This window comes from Phalacrocorax carbo, chromosome 3 (assembly GCF_963921805.1).
Source record: "Phalacrocorax carbo chromosome 3, bPhaCar2.1, whole genome shotgun sequence".
NCBI classification, from domain to species: Eukaryota; Metazoa; Chordata; class Aves; order Suliformes; family Phalacrocoracidae; genus Phalacrocorax; species Phalacrocorax carbo.
The window spans coordinates 24,927,882-24,951,497 of NC_087515.1; the positions used below are offsets into that span (position 1 = coordinate 24,927,882).

Below are 23,616 nucleotides of genomic sequence, written 5' to 3' on the forward strand. Positions count from 1 at the left end.
CCATTTGTGCGCAGGCGCGAGGCCGCCGCGCGTGCGCGCGCCAGCCGCCTCCCCGGCCGCGGCCACTCGCAGAGGCCGCGTCCCCGCAGACCACGGCGGGGTGGGTGTGGCCTGAAGCTCTGCCCCTTTTTGTTGCGCCACCCAATCAGAGGAAGAGGGCGCGGCGTAACGGGCTCCTGCTGACCAATGAGGGGCCGAGGCGCGTTCTGGCGGGTCGGTCGGTGGCGGGAGTTGGCGCCACGAGCCGGGTTCGCGCGGGCGCCGGTTGTTCTTAGCTATGCTGTGCCGCGCGCTGCTCCGCCGTGCCTCGGCCGCGCCGCCCTGTGAGTACCGCGGCCCTCCTCTCCCGTCCCGTCCCGCACGGTCCTCCCTGCTGCTGCTGCTGCCTTTTCCCCGGGCGGCAGGACGGCGGCGGCGTGAGCCCCGGCCGCCCGCAGGCGTGACAGTGGTCTCGGAGCCCCCGGGTTAGACCCCCGCGACGGCCGAGTGGGCGGTTCGGGCACCTCCACAGCCGCCGTGGGGGCCTCGGGGCTCCTCGCGTCTGAGCCGTTACGATCCGTTTGTCTCGTTGTAGGTCGGTCCTCGCCGCTTCCCCTGCAGCATCTCTTGGGTAGCTACCAATGCAGCCAAGAAGATGACCACCTGTCTTACGGGGAAACGGGAATGCCGGTCCCTCCTTTCGGCTGCACCTTTTCTGCAGGTAAAGTCACTTTCCGAAAGGCCCTTTGAGGGGCCAGGCTGCGGGCACCGCGTCGGCTTTTTTTTTTTTTTTTTTTCAATATGTCTCAAGATGTGTTTCAGAGTTTCTTGTTTTAAAGTGAGCTGGTAATAGTATACTTGCACCTAGGCGTGGTACAAATCTGATCATGGTGCTCCTAGGTATACTGGTGGAAAGTATTCCCTTACAGAAGCAACTACAAAGCATTTATTTTCATGTCTCTTTGTTTCAGCTTTGTCTGTTTCAAGGTGTGTCCTCTCGGTGACAGTGCAAGGCTACATAGATGAAGAATTGGGCTTTGTTCAAAATATGCAAAAGATATAACAGGATGGAGAATAGTATGTAGAAATCAGAGGTGGATGGATGTCACTAGACTGTTACATGTAGCGTTTCCCCATGATAAATAAGTGATGAGTGAAGTAAGCATGGAAGCTTCTGGATCTTTAGGGCAGAACTCTTTCATTTGCAGTTCTCTAGTTTTGGGGTGAGCTTATACGTTTCTCCACAGCAGCTTCCTGCTTTTCCAACACAGATCCATAGAAAGTACTGGACGTTGTAGATGATAGATGGTATAGATACAGAAAACAATAACTAGAGAACTGTTATAGCTGATGAAAGATCTCCAGATTGCTCCTGGAGCCATTTGATTGCCCATGTATAGTAGTTCCTGATTAGAGCATCTAAAAAAAAATGTTGCCAATATTTCTGCATTTTGAACATTTAAATTGCTATGTAAATACTGTTTATTTCACAGCTATCTATTTGCTGTGTACCCTGTTAAAGTGTCTGTGGCCCTTCACAAAGAGTGGAGGCATGATTATGAATCAGCTACATAATATGACAAATATGTCTCAATTTCTTTTCAGCCCCGAATTTGGAGCACATACTGGCAGTTGCAAATGAAGAAGGATTTGTTAGGCTGTATGATACTGAAGCTCAAACTACCAGCAAACTCATCTTTAAGGGTAAATGTTATATAGCATGTGATCTTCATTTGATGTGACAGGTTGCTGGAATCAAAGAAATCTTTCTGCAAGTCATTTAAACATAAGTGCAGGCAGTACTTAAATCTTTTCCTGCTGAGTCGTCTTTACAAAGCAGCAGTATGAATGCTCTAAGAACAGCAGTAGTAGGTGAATTGTTCTGTGTTGTTTTTCATGCCTAAGGCAAGCTGTTGATAAGTTTTCTGATTTCAGTGTCTGATGTTCTTTAGTCTTCTGCAAAATATCATGCTGCAATGCATTGAACTAATCTTGCCTTTTGTTTTCTTGTTAGAATGGCAGGCTCACTCAAATGCTGTATTTGACCTTGCCTGGGTACCAGGGGAACACAGGATTGTAAGCAGTCTTTTGCTATCTAACTTTATTTTTAATGCTTTGGCAACTCTGTGCAGAAAATGACTAAAGCTTTTCATTTTTTCCTCTGAAGGTCACTGCTTCAGGAGACCAGACAGCCAAGGTGTGGGATGTGAGAGCCGGGGAGCTTCTTGGCATATGCAAAGGTCATCAGTGTAGCCTCAAATCAGTTGCTTTTTCTAGATTTGAGAAAGGTAAATGGTGATGTTCCCTGTTGTCTAGTTTTTTCCTTCTTCTCCCCTGGCAAATCAGTACTTTTCGGGCTAAAAAAGGGCAGAGGCAGAGTGAGCAGCAACCTAGCCAGTGAAGCAAAACTAACTTGTTGGAACTTCATGGTGACATGATCTGCACATTTCTCATCTTGGGCAAGTTTAAGACATAATATTGAAATCATTCAGTCCTTACTTCTATATATCAGTGTGTAAATACTCTTTTCATAAGCTGCTTTCTCTAGAGTAGTAGTAAAGACAGACTAGGAAGAATAAGGAAACTAGTCAAAAAGCATGGCAGAACACTGGCCTGATTTTTGTATTTCCAGGACTGGCGCCCCGAGTGTTGGGGCAAAAGAGATGCCACATAGATGGCATTGTACTTCATTGAGTTAATTAAATTAACACTTTTGGAAGCTAATAGCACTCTTTTTTCTCCCTCAGCTGTGTTCTGTACTGGGGGTAGAGACGGAAACATCATGGTTTGGGATACCAGATGCAACAAGAAAGGTAACCGAACTTTCAGATACGTATCAAAAAAGCTTGGTATCTAATGTAAAAGTAGTACTTAGATGTAATGTTGGACTAATGCTTTTGATTACAATATAGGCAACACTTCAGTAAGAAGATGGTCAGATAACACTGGACTGCTTCAGTGTAGTAAAAGGGTAGAATAGCTATTTTTTCTGTGTCTAATGTGTTTTTCCACTTTGTAACACTGATTTGTGGCATGACATATGTACTGTCCTCATAATACTCTGTGTATTGGTAAGGAGATAAGGGGGTACAGAATACATCCTTGTGTGGGACAGCATGGAGATAGATGGGCTGGGAGAGTGCTTAGGTCAGAGCCATTCAGAGGGTTCGTAGAATCATTAAGGTTGGAAAAGACCTCTAAGATCACCAAGTCCAACCATCAACCCAATACCACCATGCCTCCTAATCCATGCCCTCAAGTGCCATGTCCACACGTTTTCTGAATACCTCCAGGGATGGTGACTCCACCACCTCTCTGGGCAGCCTGTTCCAATGCCTGACCACTCTTTCAGTAAAGAATTTTTTCCTAGTATCCATTCTAAACCTGCCCTGATGGAACTTGAGGCCATTTCCTCTCATCCTATCACTAATAACCTGGGAGAAGAGACCAACATCCACCTCACTACAACCTCCTTTCAGGTAGTTGGAGAGAGCGATAAGGTCTCCCCTCAGCCTCCTCTTCTCCAGACTAAACAACCCCAGTTCCCTCAGCTGCTCCTCGTAAGACTTGCTCTCTAGACCCTTCACCAGCTTCATTGCCCTTCTCTGGACACGCTCCAGCACCCTTATGTCCCTCTTGTAGTAAGGGCCTAAAACTGAACACAGTATTCGAGGTGTGGCCTCACCAGTGCCGAGTACAGGGTCACGATCATTTCCCTACTCCTGCTGGCCACACTATTCCTGATACAAGCGAGGATGCTGTTGGCCTTCTTGGCTGTACGGGCGCACTGCTGGCTCATGTTCATCTGGCTGTCAACCAGCACCCCCAGGTCCTTTTCTGCTGGGCAGCTTTCCACCCACTCTTCCCCAAGCCTGTAGCGTTGCATGAGACTAAAACAAAGCTGGCAGAGTAGGAAGGAAGGCAGAAAGTGCAGGAGCAAAGGAGCATGTCAGTGCTGGGAACAACTGAATGTATTGTGGGAACACCTACTAAATGCAGAGTGAGCTTATTCTGCTCCTGTCTTTCTGCTTCCTGGGGAAGCTTTTCCTTCCCCAGGCGTGTCATACCCTTATGCCTCTTCCCAGTTCACTGCTCTGTCCCAGAAGTTTCATGGCCTGTGTTGCCAGAACATGTCTCACACTTTCATCTGTTCCAGGTTCCCTGGCTTTCCAAACTGGCAAGTGGCTGAAAAGGGAGGCTCCACATGACTGAAGTGGGAGGTATAGGGGGGAAAAAAGTGGAAAAGTCACTTTACTCTAGAAAAGTAGTAAGTTTCATAAAGTGAGGAGTAGCAGACAAAAGGCTAATAGAAAATTATGAAGTAGGGTGTAAAAGCACTGGAAACCTACCTGTGAGTACAGTTCTGCTCGGGGTGGAATGGGTTGAACACTCCAGATAAGGATGCATGCTGAAGACCAGACCAAGGGGTTTTGATTTCCAAAGGCAGCCTGCCTAGGCCAGTTCTAGCTTCAGTGTCCATACTACATTGACCTCTACAGTTTTTTGCAATATGTGCTCCTGGTTTTTACTGTGTTCTTATTGGTTTTGTACATAACTAACAGTTTTTGTTTTCAGCTTACATGAATGATCTTAAAGGTTATCCTCAGCCACTTTTTAGGATTTTTTCCAAGGTGCTGCCTGTTTTATTAAAGTGGTGGCAAATTTGCATAGAAACTATTAATTGAGATGTCTTTGATTTCTTTCAGATGGATTTTATAGGCAGGTGAATCAAATCAGTGGAGCACACAATGTGGTTGACAAGCAGACTCCTTCTAAACTGAAGAAGAGGAGGCAGAACCTAAAAGGACTTGCTCCCTTGGTGGTAGGTATCTGGGGAACAGATGAAATGTAGGCCTGTCTTCTGAGGACAATGTTATTCATAAAAGTCTTCCTAAGTAATTATCATGAGAAATATTTAGCTTGAATGTGGTAACTGCTTCAATTAATCTTTGCCAAGATAGGTTTTTGTGCCATGGTTGCTTGCTATGGCTAATTTTAGGCATTGCCTAGTTGTCGAACAACCCATATGCCATCAAAGCCATCCTTATGCAAATGCCATGTGAAAATACATCTTTTTTTTTTTTCAGAGAGGAGAGGAGTGATCCAGCATTCCTTTTTTGAGGGGGGAGGTTGGGAGGGTTGTAATTCTTTTTTCTTTCTTTTTTTTTTCCCTCCCTAATTTGACCACACAAATGACTGGTTTACTGGAGTAAGACCGGGTTTTATTTAATCTATTAAACCTTGTGGTGAAGGCAGCTCTCTTATCTCTGACCTGAAAGGTATAACCTCAGACTGCTGCCTACGTACTTACTGCTCAGTGGCAATTTCACTGGTGGGAGTGTTTGAAGGATTGTTGTGTCCTAGAAGGCTTGTGGTATTTCCAGGTTCTCCTGCCTGGCTAGGAGGAGGTTTCCTTGGTATTCACTTGGCCTTGTACTAAGCAGCAAGGTGTTGATGACCATGAAAGAAAATAAAGTTGTGGTGGTTTTTTTTTTTACTTTAAGGATTTCCAGCAGAGTGTAACTGTGGTGCTGCTGCAGGACGAGCATACTCTTATCTCTGCAGGAGCCGTTGATGGGTAAGAGGGAGGATGCCTGCTTTTCTGTCTGTTCTGTTTGTTCTTAGTGGCGGAAAAAGATTGGGTGATTTTTTCCTAAGACCACACAGTGGCCCACAAAGCCATAGTTGCTACTAGGTAGAATCAGCAGAGCTACGCTGCCAGCTTGCTTTCGCAAAGCTGAATGCTGCTTTTCTTCCTTACTGGAGATGGCAGTGCTGGGACAGATTGTGCATGTGGTAAACGCTCATTTTAGTGTCTTAGCTATGGGGCAGAACAAAAGCAGTTCTTATAATCTCTATTCTCATGGACGTATTGGGCGTCAAGTAAACAGACCATTGTTAGACAGTGAGCTGTTTTGGGATGCGAGTGGGTGGTTGGTGCCTGGATATGTGTAGGCATGCTTGAGAAAATGTTGCCTTGAGTTACAAAGAATGCATTGTTTTAGGTGCCAGATCTGTTGCAGCATCTTGGAGCTCAAGCAAACAGTCTCATTGATTACCATGGTGACTACCCTCTCAAAACTTCATTCCTCAACAAGCTCTATGTGGTCAGAGCCTTTCTAAGGCAGATAAGATTGACTTTCCTGCCTATGGCTAATGAGAGAGCCTTGGTCCTGGAGAGCAAGAAAAATCTTGAAGAACTTAATTTTTAGAACTATAAAGGCATCCTTGTATTTCCTGTTACTAGTTGAAGAAAGGGGACTTGTGGGCTCATGTTGTATCTTGTGTTAGTTACAGAATACAAAGATGCTTCCTCATCCATAACCAGCAAAGCAACTGTTTTGCTTTCAGCTCTACTCTTGCTCAGTCGTACTCCTTAGCACTGGACACTCCTTGGTAATGAGCAACCTGTCTTCCTGTGCTCTTAGAAGGCTCTATCAGCATTACAAAAGAAATTTTGAAGTTGGAGACACTTGCGCTTTTGTATTTCAGTGTGATCAAAGTATGGGACTTGCGCAAGAACTATGCAGCTTACCGTCAGGACCCAGTGCCTTCCAAGTCTTTTTGCTACCCTGGGACCAGTACTCGCAAACTTGGTAAGTTATTGGAGGATGTATTTGTCAAAGTCCAAAATGAATTTAAGAAGTACTGACAGTGCCATCTCTTATCTTTTTAGGCAATTATTGATCAGACTGACAAGGTCAGCAGGGCATTTTGGTTGCAAATATCAAATTTTCAAGTTGAAGAGTGAAAGTGCCCCACTTTTGTATCATTGACCTGATGATAAAGACTTGCATAAGCTTCAGCAGTGCATTTTCAGAAATGTAGATAAGGGAATAACAGAGCTCTTGAGATAGAATTTCATTAGTCGTTTTGATGCACGAGTAGAAATCAGTTTGAACTCTTTCTTTGCATTGTATCTTGCAAAGACAACAGTCCGGACTGGGTTTTTACATTATAACCTTCCAGAGTCGAGCAATACTTAAGCTGTGTTGTCAAAAACAAGAGCACTCTTGTTCGTGTTGCTCTGTGCTTCTTTGTATCTTAACTCCTTACAATGCTCTGATGCAACACAGTAATTCCTGATGACTTGTCTAATCAACTGTCTTGACTTGGTAATGGTCAGTGTCAGTCCCAAGAACATGAGGGAAATCCTCGAGAAGCTGGCTGTGAAATAATTTGCCTGCAGGGAAAGATATTTCTTGAACCTAAATCACTAGCAAATGAGAGGATGGCTTATTCTACCAAAGCACGAGTGTTTCTATTTATTTTTAATCTCTGCTTTTACAAGTGGTTGTTCCTGTTATCCATTTGAAACTATGAAGTAAATTGCTCTGCAGGTAAGATTCCTCTCTAAATATCACCCTGAATCCTCATGAGAAAATGTAGATGTTATGCTAGAAACTTTCCTTCTCCAGCAAATGCTCTGTCAAACAAATAAACTTTCCAATTACGATCTCATATGTGATACAGGTCCTTTCCAAATTTCCTTCTCTAGGCATTTCTTTGAGAATGCCTGTTTTCCAAAATGGGTTTTGTGGAGTTATGTCTTATGAAGAATTTATCTCTGTCTATAGGATATTCTAGCCTCATTTTGGACTCCACTGGCACTAATCTGTTTGCTAACTGCACTGATGACAGTATCTACATGTTCAATATGACAAGTTTAAGGACCATTCCAGGTAAGCATTATATCTATGGAAATAGCTGCAAAAAAATAGGTGTTACAGAGCACAGAAAGAGGAGTATCTCCCTGTCACTTAGAGAGAGCAGCCTGAATGCTTAGAAAACCTATTCCATGTTCTTATGCTTAAAGTTGTCTAGGAGGGAAGGCATCTGTTACAAAGGCTGTTTATCTTTTGTGTTAAGCCATCCACATAAAAGTAATAGCACAAAAACTTTACATAAGTGCAGACACTGGTTCACCCAGACTGAGAGTAAGGGTAGTTTGCATGGTTATCTGGTGAGGAGTGGCTAGCGTCCAGCTGCTATCCACCTGAAGCAAGTTTGAATATTCTGCTTACTGGCAATCACTGACTTTTCAAGCTCTTTGATACGAATCCATTTAAAATGGTCATATTCAGATATTTTAAGCTGTCTTTTAAATTTAGCTTCTACCACAGTTTCTGGGAGAAAGCAACCCCAGCATATTGTGGAGATGCTTCAGCTTTTTAGATTCCTTCAGCTCTTCATCTGTGACCTTTATGTGGACAAGACAGCCCACAGACTTCAGTGCACTAAGCTGCTATGTCATAGGCCTATCGCCACTTCTCAGAAAGTGGCAAAACTTGTTAGATACATTCCAGCCAGGGACATGATTTAGTTACCATTTCCTTTTCTCAGTCTCTCAGTTAACTGAAATTAAATGAACAATGTGTCCTTCTGTCTGCTCTTCAGGAAGGCAGTCTGGTGGGTGGGAACGCTTCCAGAGTTGAGAAGTGGTGCAAATAGAAAATATTAATAGGTCAGTTGTTGAGGCTAACCCTGGGTGCCACCACTGAGCTATGGTAATACACTCACTGGTCTGTCCCCCATCCAGGAGTGGGCTCTCTCCAAAGCACAGGGCATCCTGCCCTCAGCCTCCACATGGAGCTCTTGCCTTCTGTGTGCAGCCGATAAAACCCGAGCAAGCAATCTTGATTCTTCCAGCTGGATGAAACATGTGCGGCTTCTCGGTGTGCTAATGTTCCCGCAGAGGGCAGCGCCTGCCTGCGGGTTGGTACCTCTCTCCTCACTCGCCGGCTTGCTGCTTGCATCCCAATTGCGGCTGCGCTTATCTGGTATGCAGGCAGCTTTAGGTTGCAGGGAGACGAGGAAATCCTCACTGTAACAGGACTTGCCAGTAGGTCTGGCCTAGGAAAGGACTCCCTGGTCCTGTAACTGCTGCACTGAGAAAGCTGTGGGTGCAAACCAAGGGATCTCCTGGAGTCTTGCAACTTTTCAAAGACCACCAAAGGCAGTCACCTGTCCTCTGGTCTGTGGGGTCGCTTCCTTCACCAGAAACGCTATTAAAACAGGGCTAGTCAAGGGGGTGCCAGCCTTGCCTGGCACTACATCAGGAAATTTGCCATTTCTGCCCCAATGAGAGGATGGGATGTAGTGCAGCCAAATACACTCAGCTCCTGTTCCAACTGCTGTCTCCTCCGGTCCTTGCAATAGGGGAAACAGCAGCCATTTGGGGTGATGGTTTCAAGGCTTTGGCAAACACTACTGAGGCTTTAAGTATAGGCAACTAGTGAGTGTGGCTGACACAATGCAAATTTTGTGATGAAATAAAGATGATGGCAGCAGGAGGAAGGAGCAGCAAGCATCTGCATTGCCACCTGGGTGGAAGAAGGCCCTTACTTTGCTTTCTGTGCGACTGCCTCTGTTAGTGAAGTGGGGCTAGTGGTAGCAGCTGAGAGAGGAAGAGGCAAGGTGCCTTAACCAGAGTAGTGGGGCAGCCCAGGTCGTGTCTTGGCCTGTCTGTGACACGGGTGAAGCTAAAGGTTTAATGAAACTGCCACTGCTTCCTAATGCTGTGGAGAAAGCTGTTCAGGTAAATCTGCTTTGTTTTGGAAGCCTGAAGGGCTCCAGTTGAGTAATAAGAACTTCCTGCCCCAGATCCCCAGAGCAAGGGAGCAGTGCAACCACTTTCTCCAGAGGATATGCGGCTAGGCAGGAAAAGCCTGTAAGATCAGCCCTGCTTGCGCAACTGACTTCATGGCTGTGCATTGAAAGGGTTTTTTTTTTTTTTCTTTTTTTCTTTTCCCCTCACAGTGGCAGTTTTCAGTGGGCACCAGAATTCAAGCTTTTACATCAAATCCAGCACCAGCCCAGACGACCAGTTCCTGGTCAGTGGTTCGAGTGACTGCAACGCATACATCTGGAAGGTGAGGCAACTGGGAGAGACCAAAGCATGCAACCCAGAGCTGCTCTGCTCTTTTATTTCATTTGCGTTTCTTGTTCATGTAGGACACTCCCTGCCTCCCACTTCTACTTAGAGCAGCGTGGGGTTAGCTCCTGGCATGTTGTGCCCAGAGTGTGTTGCTGTCAAAGGTAGATGTAACTGTTTAACGTAAAACAGAGTTAACCTCCAGCCATCAATACATCTGTCATCACTGCTGCTTACTGCAAGTTGCTGATCTTAATCTGATTTTAATGGGCATTAAAGTCCTCTTTCAATTCTGGTGATTAAGCCAGCTATGACAAGTAGACAGACAGTTCTCTGTTCATATTTAGCAATGGAGCACATTAACAGAAACCTAACAACTTGATTGTTTTAAAGGGCAGTCTTTTCCCCTACTTCTCCTTCTTACAGCTCTTGCTTCAGACATAGCTTTTTCTCATGCTCAATTTACTGTCTTTAAAGCCTTTGTATTACAGCAAGGGCTCAGCCAGAGCCCTCAGCAAAATTCCAAAGCACTGTCTGACAGCCGAGATGCTCCGTCACTTGGCATCTTGTGCTGACGTGTAGGAAATGCAAATGTCACCAAGTTAATTGCAGGAACCTCAGAATAAGGCATGCTCCAAGTTCTGCTCTCCATACCTGACAGCCATATGGAAACAGAGTGGACTTCTTATCTGAAGTAACTAGAAACCACAGGTGACTGCTTATTTCAAGTTTGGGGTAATTTTTAAGGAATGCTGACTTGTTTACCCCTTTCACAATGAGTTTAAAAGTAAAATACAAACCTTTGAGAGCAGAGGGCCAGCCTGCTGTGATTGTGGTTTGAGCATGTATTCTCTTTGATTTGGAGAATACGTGTAAGCAGCTGGATTGCTTACTCAGAAGTAGCAGGACTGCGGTAGCATGGCCAAGTGGTGTAATTTTAACCTTCCTCATGTTCTGTGCGAGTTCAGCAAAAACACCTGTGCAAACTTGGGTTGCGCATCCTGTGTTCAGGTGTTTTGGTGCTTTCTTGGAATGCAGGCTGGGACTGGGTCGAGAGCATTTAAGGATGTCATTACATCTCAAAGTTTAAGCATTTAAGCACATTTAAAATGTATTTGTGTAGAGATGGCTTCTGTTGCTATCACATGTGGGTGACAGATTGTATTGAATGTTTACTAAATAAATCATCAGATGATTACTTTTATTTTAATCCCATAGTCATGTCAGAGAGTGGGACTTCCAGTGAAACTGTCTCTTCTGAGATCTGTCATATCCAGAGGCTTCTTAATTTGTTTTAAGTATTGGCAGATTTTACTGACTCTGAAACATATGGATCTTTTCCTGGGATGAGGACATACTATGCTGTCAAAAAAACATGGTCAGATATTGCCTGAGCAATTAACAGGTAATGTTGGAAAGAACTTAATGAAGAGTGCTAGCTTTCCGTATCTAGAGGGGAATGAAAGGCAGAGCAAGACCTTGTCCATCCAGATTATGTTTTTGAGAAACTCTGCGGCAGTGCTAAGTGGTGTTTGGCTCAGCAGTTCTCAGGGAATACTGTGGCTAGAAGTTATCGCCGATGAGGACGCTGTTTCAGTCTGCTTCCATACATAAATCAATTCTATTCAATGAACGCTCACTTTATTGTGTTGCTGTTTTTTAAATTACTAGTTCATTAGTTAATGAACTGACTCTTGAACAGCCCTAAGATTATAAAAGCCAGAGAACAGAAACGTTTCTCCCTACAAAGATGGTACCTAGCTAAGCTACCTTCCTGGTAATAAAATAATAACTTTTATAGAAATATACTCCACAGCTCCATTGTCCTTTGAATGCTCTGGTACAGACCACTCTAAGGTGACCATATTAAGTGACCCTTTGGTTGTCCCAGCATTGGAATTTAAGTGCTTCTGTATCGTATGGTGCAAAAAACTATACACAACATTTCATGCTGAATCTTGGAAGATGGATACAACAGCTGTTTCAGTGAGTAGAGTAACTAATAAAGTCTCATTTCCTAGGCTTCTCTTTTTAACCTCTCCACAATAGCTCTAACTTCCCCACCAATATCCTGTCAAATCAGGCAAAAAGCAGCATGTGCTGTGGCTAATCCTGACTTAACATGTGCAGACTGGCCGACTTGTCTTCTGCCGAACACAGCGGACACAGCTACACCTATGCATCTTCCTTTAGCTCACAATGATATAAGTTGGTTTAATTTATGCTAGTATGGTCTAAAACCAGTGTGTTGCAGCAAGAATAATTATCTTCTGCTTTCCTTTCAGCAGTCAGGGGCTACTACACTGCCATTGTGTCTGTTACGTGTGTATAGCAAGACCACTATTAAATGTAAACAAAGGTGTTCTTTGCGCCAAGATCTGTTGTTTATTCCCTAAATAAGGATTTAGTTTCCATGGTATTGCATGTTTTGGCAGATAAGGGAATACTCTGACCAAGGCATTCAGTGGATATTTAGTCAAGTGATTGCCTTTGCTATGCCAGGAAAAAAAAGCAGCCTGTTGAGATTAACCTGTTTGTATCAGAACAACTTTAAGATCTGAAGCTGGATATTCACCTGTGGTTTTGCAGTTGTTGTAGGAGGTGATCCACAAGAGAAAAACTTGTGTGTACATCAGAAGCCTTCCCCAATGTCTTGCATCTTCCTTTGAAATCTGTATGTAATGTCTACTCCTTTGCCCACACACTAAAGGATCTGTTCATTCACTTAGTCATTTATGCAAATCCCCTTGATAAATCCCCCTTATAATGTCACATCAATAATGGTGACTCATAGCTCCAGAAAGGATTGCCTACTAAAAGCATGCAAAACTTGGATATAATCTCTGTGTATGTGTTTTCTTCCTTGGGCCAGTTAATGCTAGCTTCAGCTGTATCTGTCACTTACATGAGCTATAGTCGAAGATTAACAGTAATACCGTAGAACAGGAGAAAGATTTTTATGAAGGGTGTAAGAGAAATGGAGATCAGTTTAATGAGCATCAGTGATGTAGGGAGGTTTTTTATGAACTCTCTTAAGAGAGTCTGTCATCCAGCTGGTTGCTTGGAGGAGGTACAGGCACTTGGCAGTTGCACAAACAGCAGTTCTGAAGCCACTGAAGGTTCATCTACAGGATTTTGTTGGTGGCAATTTTAATTTTTTAATAAACCATTGGCCTGTGATTGGGACATTTGTAAAATGCCAGCAGAATATATATGTCTATCCTAATTCAAAGTTTGAGCTTCCCAAACTTTTAAGCATCTTACCTAGAATAGGTAGAAGTACTTAATATAGTAAAATGCTTGTGTCATGTTTTGGGCTGACAACTCTGGAGGCAGAAATCCTTTGTTTACCAGGAATTGAACAAGTCTTTTCAGGAAAGTCAATACATCTCAGCAGTGACCAGCTGCTTCACCTCTAGAAATGAAACATGAACTGACTCTTAGGGCCCCATCAGTTGTTGCCTCATGATGACAGGCTGAGAGCATTTGATTTATCCATCTAATATAGGAAAGATGGAAAGTATTCACATGCTTCACAGGTGGGCTGCGAGGTCTTTTCTTAGTGATGTATATTAGGCTGCGGGGCTTCTGACAGTATACTGTTTTTCTATGGAATTTTTAAGGTTTCTGAGCCCAGCCTTCCTCCACGGATACTCCTTGGTCACTCTCAAGAAGTTACCTCCATTGCTTGGTGTCCTTCAGACTTCACTAAGGTTTGTTTTATGGAAAATTGTCTTTCCTGTGAAACAATAGATGTGATGTGGTAATATCTGCTTTTCAAAATTGCAGCAGTATTTGTTTATTTGGGGTGAAATTTTTAGTCAATAATTTCTAAAAATGTTCATTTGGGGGGAAGCTTGCCACATGAGTATAACGTATCAGACCTTTTTCACTATTTTTAAATAATTTAGGCTATTTGATAAGACCTAGGAAATTGTAGATGAACCAAGACCTCTCCTGATGAGAGCTTGTGGCACTAACCATAAGAGACAAAACAGTGAAACCATTTAATCAAGGTTTTCATAAGCCAAAAGCTTGTTTTGTGGTTCCATACTTACAGCTTCCTTACCTGTCTGACCATTGATACATCTGCTATCCTTATACAGAGCAGCAGCGAGTGTTGAAGGCTCTTGAAAAAACATGGTCTCTTTTCGTTGTGACCTTTTTCAAAATCTGAGCTGTTTTTATGACGTGTGTGCACCCAAAAACCTACAGTGAAATTGGGTCAGTAATTATGCACCAGGTATCACTAAAAGGAAGAGCACTGCAGTCATAGGTTGGTTCAAATGATTGGCCTAGCTGAAAATGAGAAATAACCCTGAAAAATCCTAGACAGTGTCCTAATAATAGCCAGAGTTTCTTTTACCCCACAGTATTAAGCGAGTCAGCCACTTTCCCTAGCTTGCACTATAACACCAGGTCTTCAGGAAAGTGTTGCAGGCAAACAGGAGGAATTGTTCTAGTTGTGTAAGATGCACAAAAATATGAGAATTAGTATTTTAGATTCAATCTATGATTTAGAGGTAGCCCAGCACCCTGATCATGATGTGTTGGAAATGCAGACCGATAAAGCCTTTTAAATTGTTACTGACACAGTCAAGAAATAGTCAGCCATTGTACAGATGTCAAAGCATGAAGAAAAGTAGAAAATGTGGTGCTAAGACAGGTCAGGAAGCTGCTTGGAGTGATTTGAGAGGCAAAGTTGCTTTCTGTAGGGACAATATTGGTGCCACAGACATCAGAGTAGAGGCACTTTCCCATCTGGATTACCATGAACTTTGGGCACAACATTTCCTTTTTCTTGCTGCTGATTCCCACGTGAGTGGCCATCTAATCTGTCTGAAGAGAGCCATAAAATGTGGGTTAGGTGGGTTCTACCGCTTCTTTGGATGAGATTCCACAGATCCTTTTGAAGTGCACGGTGCTGTGGCAGGAATCTAGACCAATGTTTCTAGCAGAGTTGGTTTCTCTGCCAGATACGGCTGACATCTGACTCTGTTGAGACAGCACTTAAGGCTAGTGTAACAGCCTTCCAATGTCACCTTCTCAGTGTGTGGCAAGTGTTCGTCCCCAGCAGAAAGGGTCCTGAGCAGCAGACTTAGATGCAGGAGCAAAAATCAGTATGGCTGCTTTTGTTTACCAAGTAATTGAAATCTCAAAATATGCCCTGGCCCTTCCTGAGCAGACTGCCCTCTGTTACAGAGCTATGCAAGGCAAACAGTTACTGGTGACTGAGATTTCTCTAGCAGAAAGACATGAAGGAGGCAGCCTTTCCCTCTTTAAAGCGAATACTGCTGTCTGGTACAGTAATGAAACAGAGCTGGGTTATTTTGTTTGTTTTATGGGCAAATCTTGTGATTTGCCTCAACCAGGCTTCACCCTCATACTTACTGGCATGATGTGTCAGATGTAGCTGTTCTAGTTCACCTGGCCAGTGTTCCATAGGATGTGCCCTGGTTACTCCAAAAAACTAATTTATACTGTAGATTGCCACGTGCTCTGATGACAACACTGTGAGGATTTGGCGTTTACGACATCATCCTGAGGAAGAGAAATCAGCATTCAGCAAAATCAGCTTGGTGGGCTGGGTCACTCAGAAGAAACCAGAAGAACAACGTGGAGCAGGTAATGCCCCTGAGCTGAGATATCTTGCTCTGCAACATGGCTTCTGAATTTTGGCTCTTCTCTGTACCAACAAAAGCCTTGGGCTTGTCTTATTGTTCCTATATTTTTTTCATATTAGTCAATAATTCTTAGAGCCAGACAAACACTTCTACTTGTAAATACTTCTGCCACCAACAAGACAAGGTGGCTGAAATAGCTTACAAGTACACCAAAGCATTTATCACCAGACTGCAAAGCAAATATTCGTTAATGCAGCTTGTTGGGCAGCCAGATCTTCAGTGTCTATCAGCAGGGTTCAGTAATTGAACAGCCAAAGGAGATGTCATAAGTGCATGCACTGTAGCAACAAGTCACACTTTTTTTTTATATTGAAAAATAACTGAGAGCCATAAGATCGGATGCTTTTTCCAGTTTGCTAGTTTACCTGGTAAAGGGCTGATGGCACATATACAGCCTTGGAACTCTGAACTGTTTCCTCCTGCCCAGAAGTTGAATTCTGCACATATCTCTTTGATGCTGCTATCAACATTACACCGCTTTCTTCAGCTTCATACAATAGTAGTGACCATCTATACTGACAAATGCCACATAGTGAAAGTACTTTAAAAATGCATCTGAACAATCATGATGTGGTTATAAAGTCCAAGAATTAATCGGTAGTGTTCATCTATTCACATTTTAAGGCTAATTAATAAATGCAATGCTTTCTACAAAGCCTAGGTGATCAGACAAGCTATGCAGCATACTCTCACAGCTAGCAAGCAGATCTGGGCTTTGTGGAGAAGCTACTCACTGGACAGTACCCTAGACAAGAAGAAAGGAGCCCTGGATCATAACACTAATTTGACATGGTGTGAAAATTGCATTTTGCTAGAGTAGAGTAGGTGAAAGGAGAATAACCCCCCACCCCCCAAAAAAGTGAAATAAGATGAGCCTCTCTGTAGAGTAGCTCTGAAACTAAGAATACAATAGCTTCCCAGCAGCTGGTGATGTGACTTCCTGTGTTCCACCTATCTTTTCTAGTCACCCTCCAAATTAATTTCACCTTGGCTAACACAAATAAAGGCTGAAGTCTCCAAATCCCACTAATGGGATAACATTACCTCTAACCTTTTGCCAGTGAGTAACAGTCTTGCAGGAAGTTTGCAGGACAATAGCAGGGAGAGTGCCAGGTCTGCTCTGTAGCTGATAAATGGTTTGTGTGTGTACACACTCTGCTTCAGAGAGGGTTCAAAAATAATTTTGTGTACTAGTTTCAGCAAAAGAGAAGTAAGAATAGGTCTAGTCCAGAAGCCTGAAACGTAAAGTAGCTTGTATGCTAAAACTTTACAAGTCAGCTTTGGCAATTATACCAGAAAAATAACTTATTTCTCCTTGCTCTTGCTGCATTAAAGTAACACAGGATGGAAGAGGAAGTACAGACACTGCAAACACAACAGCAGGCTTCCTGCTGACCTTGGCTCTTAAACACAAAGCACGCGCTGTTAGACTATAGGAGTTATCTGCAGAGACTGATTCAGAGCTGGCAAGACAAGTGCTATTTCAGACCTGCTGGGATGAGATCTAGGTAGTTCCCCACCCATTTGCGTGGAACAAATTCTGAGACTGAGGTTGTGTATTGACTGTTGACCTACATCGTCAAGTGTAGCAAGCACAGTTTCCTTTTCTATGGAAATTATTTTTGTGGTTTCCCTAAGTTGCAGCACTTTCTCTACATTTTTGTGTAACCAAGTTTCTGGAGCAGGCTTGTGCATGGACAATTTGTGACTCTTAAATCTGGAGATTGATGATATCACTCTAGAAGTTTTCTAGCAGAGAAAGTAGGAAACACCTGAAATAACCTACTTTGGTGTTATGCAGGTTGACTGCAGGTATTTTCAGTATTGTACTACATGTAGTTGCAGCATAAATGGAAACAGCTTGGAACTGGCTGAGTAGAAGCTGAATAATGCATGCAGTCTTACAAAAAAGCCTGATCTTAATATTCTTTATCTCAAGTTTGGGGATATTTCTCAAGTTTGGGATTGCTTCTTGACATGACACCTATCCAACTATCAGGACAGCTTTTTTCCCTTATCCAGTGTCTCCACAGTATAACTTTCAGACTGGTTTGGGATTGAGGGTGCTCATACAGGGCTAGTCATGAAATATTTCTGATGTATGAACTTGTAGATGGTCATTAGAGAGAAAGAGCTGCTGAGCTTGCTACTTCTACGTCTAGGACCTTAGATTTTTAAGTGTGACTAATTTCCCAGCTGAGATACTATTGTCCTGTAAGTGCTCATTAAAGTAAAGGTTAGGAAAACCAGTCTTGACAGTTACTTTCTCTTAGTCCAGATTGAAGCAGGTTGTAACGAAGTAGCATGTTTTACCAGGAAAGGAGCCTTTGACATTGTTTTGTGTGTTAGAGTGATTTGTAGTGGGATCCATTTATATGGGATCCTATTTAATTTTGCTCTGATGCACCAGTACTTGTATTTTGGATACTAGACAATACAGTAAAAGGAAGGATCGAAAGAGGCTTAGTATGGTATATAATCAAAGAGTCATCTAGGTGCTCACTCAACATGTTATTTGTGAGGCAGCCCAGTGTCCTAAAGAAAATAGCAGGTTATTCACGCTAGACTTCTACATAAAGCACTTCATTAGAACAGTGCTAATAGTACAGTGCTAATGCTGAGAATTAGGAGTCCAGATTAAACCCCCGGTATGCAGAAAATGCTTAGAGCTCTTGTGCTCAGCAGTGGGAATACACAGAGTAACTAAGGTGCTAACCTATTTAATTGTATCACCACAAGTTAGATGAATAAGAAAGCAGGTATCTAACAAACCCGCCAATGTGTTCTCTGTTGGAGGGTGCCAGAAATAAAAACTAAATAAAAACAGAAAAACCAACCCAAAACCCCCAAATAAAACAAAAAAAAACCTCCAACCTCTAATATTGCTGCAGACCAAGATCTTTGCTATGTATCATTCCCACTGTTATTAGTGAGGTCCTTATGCCACTACCTGTGACTACTGCTTTAAGAAGCTGGGTATTCAGAACCTCCTTTTTAAAAGCATGGGGGTTTACATCTTGGGTAATGAACTCAAAAGCCACTATGAAATATCTGTTTGGGAATCATTTGTTTTAGAGGAATAACTACAGTGACAGATTCTATTTTGTTTGGAATTTAAGTCCTTGTTCAGGAGGTGAAGAATTTCTCACGTTTCCCTGGGTGTGGTAAATAACTGCTGTCTTCATACTAATATAGCATTGCAGAAAATCCTCCAGCAAAAAGACAAGAGAATGAAAATATGTCTTTTCCTGTTCCCACTCTTTTTTTCCCAATCTTTAAAATATGCAAGTATTAACACATGACTAGGAGCATTATTCATATGGTAGGGCATTATAGTGTACAGCTTCCTTGGTATTGTAATTAGCTGTGGGGCCTGCTTACAGTACCTTTGTCCCTCAACTCATTTGTGCAGCTGTTAAAGATGGCAGTGCAGGTGGGGACCAGCCTTGCAGCGTCTCAGAACAGAGCAGTCTGGACTGAGCTACTGCAAGGCTTCCAGCAAGGCTAGGTAAACTTGGAAGATTGAAGATCTATTTTGTCTTGTCTGTCAGTCCCTTGGCTGTAGCTCACATAAGAGTGCTTGTTACAGAGGGAGAGATGTCAGACATTACCCAAACATACTGTATTATATCAACATGGTACAGGATTTTACATAGGACTTGTACCAGTTTAACTGAAGTTAGATGGATTTATGCAACCTCTTAATTCAAAAGGGTATGCCTGAGAAGTGGGGTCAGTGCTGAATTCACTTCCTAGTTGGAAGGGGTGTTTGTAAAAGGGCTGTCTTTAATCTGCTGTTCTGTGTTCCTCATCAGACTACTTATTTCTCCCCTATCAGGACCGCCAGCCAGCCCACAGAGTACTCCTGCCAAGGCCTTCACAGTGGGCAGCCCATGCATTTCCTCGCCACGGCCGGCTGCCTGTGCTCCCATTTATTCTGGAGACCTTCCCCTGTCTACAAACACTCCAACAGGCACTCTCAAAACCCAGACAGCCGCAGCCTGCGCCCCAGCCAAGCAGAGTGGAGCCAGCCTATGTGCTTCTCCCAAACTGATCCCTTCCGCCAAAATGTCCATTAAACATTGGGTTACAAGGACTCCATGCTCTTCTCCTCCAGAAGTGGGGAAAAAGACTCCTTCTCCTAGAAAAGCCCTGGCAGAAGTCACTCAAGGTGTTCTGGAAGCTGCTTGCCCTCCTAAGGCCCCACACACACAGTTTGAAAAGCGTGCCAAGAGAAGGCTTGACTGCAGCAAGGAGGATGATGCAAGGCAGAAGTGTCTGCAGGCCTGTAGCTGTGTGACTGAACTGGACCATGTGGCTAAGAAATCCAAGCTGAATTTATGTCATTTGGCTGCAGACCAAAAAGCTTGTGATGAAGGCTCTCTCAGCCTGTCTGACTTGGATAATGACTGTGAAGGCTCCAGCCACAGCCCAAAAGAGCCTTACTCTTCTGGAAGCCATGCTAACCCACCGGGTGTTCAAACTCCCCCCCATCTTTTCAGACCTCCATGTGGGAAAGGCACTGAGGTAGTAGACAAAGAGAATAGTTCACCTGAAAGAAAAAATTGGTTGTCTGCTCTGGGAGAGAAACTCCGGACTGGCAGAGCTGACAGCCAGAGCATGTCAAACAGCCCCCCATCATCTTGCAGTCCTGGTGCTAAACGACAAGAGGCTGTGGCAGCTGGCACTTCGCAGAAAACTGTAAGTCAATGGTCAATGACAATGGTCATGAAGGAGGTTATCCCTAGCTGCCACTCTCCCCTTGCTTGTTCTCTCCTGCTCAGGCATTCAAAGAATTATCTGTTCCCTTTGATAATGGACAAAAGCGATGATTTCTGGCCTAATAAGCCAGATACATTAATGCTGTTATCTATTAATCCATCTCACTAACATGCAGGAAGAGAATTTTTAGGATGTTGGAGTCCCTCACTTTAAAGGGATGTAGGGCACACATGAGGTCAGAGGTCCTCCCAGTCCCCGGTTGGAAGTTTGGAGGATGTAGCCATCATCTGAAATAGAGCTCTACTCTGAGAAGCACAATAATGACAGCACCTTTCCTGGCAGATCTTCTGTTTATGTGTTCACTGTCACATCTGACTGTTTATATTATGGGAAAGCCACTTTAACATTGAAGAAAGAGTTAATTTTATTCTAGCCCACATAGCAAACAAATCTATTACCCATGTTAAAACTATGGGGCTAAATATTACCTTCAGTTCCTTCAGTTGAAAACTAGCAGCAGATAAAGGAATTGCAAAAGAGTCAGAGGACAGGACTTGGCCTACATAATCCTACTTTTGATGTACAAGAAGCCTGGCACAGAGCTCATCCTAGGATCTGAAAGTTAAGCTTATAAAGCAGCTAAAAAAGTTGGCATGAGGGTTTAACATGCAACCTGAGGAACAATAATTACATTTTTTTAAAACAAACCAACCTCAACTCATGTCTGAAACTGGACTCTGAGTCCTACAGTGTCTTTGGCTGAGTCTTATTTCAGTAAATGTTAGTTAAATTTTTCACTCATCAAATTTTAGTTGTACTCTCAATTGAATATCTGTTGCTAGAAGTTTTTGCCATCATTAAGGTTTATTTTGATAAAATATCTCATGTCTTACCTGGTTTCACCTCTTCCAGTACTTCTATCAGATGTGAAGTGGACAGGCCACCACTCCTCGAGATACACATAGCAGCTGAACTCTTCACATTGTGGTTGTACCAAGAAATCTTGGTTAGAGTAAACCTACAGCTACTTGTGATTTATGCTGGGCGTGTTTAAACACAAGACAGAAAGATTCACCCTGGAGAAAGATTACTATAGAACCATTACCTTCTCTGCCCAGTATGCTCTAGTTCAGATTTTGGAATGTTCCTGTGTTGGACTCGAAGCCTGAGGAGGTGCCTGGAATACCAGCAGCATTTCCTGATCTGCTACATCGTGGAAATCTGCAACCCTCTTATCTGCTGTAGGAAAGCTGGAACTGCAGCCAGAGTGGTGTTCCTATGGCAGTAAGACAACCCTAGGTTTTAGCCAGTGTTTGCTGTAGGTAGTAAGCCTCTTATCTGTGAGAGAAACAGATTATAGTAAAGAACCTTTCATTTACTGTCTTATTTGGGAAGCTATCAAACCAGAGCGACGGTGGAGGGTGACTTTAAGACTCATGCAGCATATGAACTGTTAACCTAGAAACGTTTCTTGTTGGTTTTCTTCTTTTTTTTTTTTTCCTAGGCTGCAACCACTTCAGTTTCCATGAGGAAGATCTGCACATATTTCCACAGAAAGCCACAAAATGACTGAAGTGGCATGCAGCAGTTGCATTGGATGGATGTAGACACTGTGGTATCAAGACCAGATTTAGTAATGCCAACAACGATGCCCCAGGATTACACAGTTTATTTTCAGACATTCATAAACTTGGGGTTTTATTCTGTTTTTAAAGCCATTAACACTTAAAGACAACTGAATCTGGAAAATGTGCACAATACTTATAGATACTTATGATCTCTTACTGACTTCAGATGATGGATTTTTTTAATAAAGAAAAACTGAGTAGTTTTTACATGGCCACAATTACAGGCCAAAGACAGCAACAGCTCTGTTGTGCATTGTTGACAGGCACATATAGCTTGTCAGTTTACGTTACTAATCTATCATTGAAACTTCCTCTACTTAAGAATAATGTGTAAATTATTACACCCTCCTGTAAAACAAGTGTTGGAATGTGTGCAGCGAAACTTACTGGAGGTGGGGCTAAACTACTTTGTGCTGAATGGCGTTTTTACAGTTATTCCTCTAGTACCACAATGACTAACCGCTTCCAGATGGGAAGTTATGCATGTGTTATGTGAATATAGAAGACTTTTAAACACCCTGTGTCCAGCTGATGGTGATTATAATAGAAGAGGAGACAAAGCATAATCAAGTATGTAATGTCTGTACTCCTCTTGCCATCCCCTCACTTCTCCCAGTTTGAAAACTTCTGTATTTACTGACTTATCTGGCTTTTGAACCATCAGAACTACAGCTGTTGAGGCTAACAGCTTGTCACTTCTCTGAAACAAAATACTGTCAAGGTGCGTAAGGAAATTAAGTTTGATCTGTCTCAAATAGGCATCCCATAACAGCCGGTCATGTCTTACAGATTTAGCCTGTAGCAAAGGCATTAATAACTGCTTATAACATGCTCATAACACTTTTACAATACAGTATCTGTAAAGTAATAGCTTGTAAATCGGGGGAGGGCCATTTAACATTTTAGAAAGCACTTGACAGAGTTTACATATTAATATTGAATGCTTTGCCATTGTAAGTCGTCACTGATGCTGAAACTACAAGGTCACTGAAACAAGATCCCTGTCCTGCTGGCTAATAATACTAACTCCTCAGTCATGCTTTCCCCAGGGGGGAGCTAGTAGAGGATGTGTATCTTAGGTTGGAGCATTTATTCTGTCCTCTGGTATAATAGTCCTATGAACTTAAAAAAAAAGAAAGAAAAAAAAACCCAAACAAACCCAAACACCAAACCAAACTTCTGAATCCCTATTTTTTTTTACTGCAAAAGAATTGAGGTATTTGAAGAAGGTGTGATCCAGCTAACTTATGTTTTCCATCTGAAATTTTCACACCTACTTTACAGTAGCATTGAATAGTAAGGTAGCTCAAAGGGATTAGAGGAAAAAATGCCGGTTTATATTTTGTGTTGTGGATTGTACTTTGCAAGGAAATAAATTACTTGGAAGAAACTGGCTTTTGTGAAAGGTCTTTTACAGCTACAGAGCAGAAGTAAATGTGTAGTGTGCTTTTTTAAATAAATGAAAAATAATCGTCATCAAGTTGCATCTTCCAGCAGGAGCACGCGAATACGTATAGGGGCCAGAACAACTTTCTCCTGTTTACTGGATTATAGGCCATCATCCCATGAGCTTTGAGGATATGCCATTAGGAAAGTGGGAAAGGTAATGTAGTGCTTCAGGCATGTTTTAATAGTTCTTGTTTAAAAAAAATTATTTTTAAAAAGTGATTATATGAATAGATCTAACATCTTGGGCAAAACAGGAATATAAAAAATTGGTTAGTTTAAA

General features: G+C 42.8%; 1 protein-coding gene across 1 annotated transcript; it reads left to right on the top strand.

The window, feature by feature from the left end:
• The first annotated feature begins 201 nt into the window (after positions 1–201).
• On the top strand, positions 202–23,280 carry DTL (denticleless E3 ubiquitin protein ligase homolog). Its single transcript, XM_064446186.1, has 15 exons — positions 202–323; positions 575–700; positions 1,585–1,683; positions 1,994–2,055; positions 2,147–2,267; positions 2,727–2,792; positions 4,686–4,801; positions 5,484–5,557; positions 6,472–6,575; positions 7,557–7,661; positions 9,739–9,851; positions 13,477–13,566; positions 15,340–15,478; positions 19,376–20,238; positions 21,764–23,280. The coding sequence occupies exons 1-15, from the start codon at positions 278–280 to the stop codon at positions 21,830–21,832; spliced, it is 2,193 nt and encodes a 730-aa protein (XP_064302256.1). The 5' UTR covers positions 202–277; the 3' UTR covers positions 21,833–23,280.
• Positions 23,281–23,616: the final 336 nt, after the last annotated feature.

What these genes read in the sequence shown, in the direction of transcription:
- DTL (XM_064446186.1), top strand. Translation starts at nt 278, where the DNA reads ATGCTGTGCCGCGCGCTGCTCCGCCGTGCCTCGGCCGCGCCGCCCT. An exon ending in TACCAGGGGAACACAGGATT is followed by an intron (nt 2,056 to 2,146) that starts GTAAGCAGTCTT and finishes TTTCCTCTGAAG; the next exon opens with GTCACTGCTTCAGGAGACCA. An exon ending in GTCCTTCAGACTTCACTAAG is followed by an intron (nt 13,567 to 15,339) that starts GTTTGTTTTATG and finishes TTTATACTGTAG; the next exon opens with ATTGCCACGTGCTCTGATGA.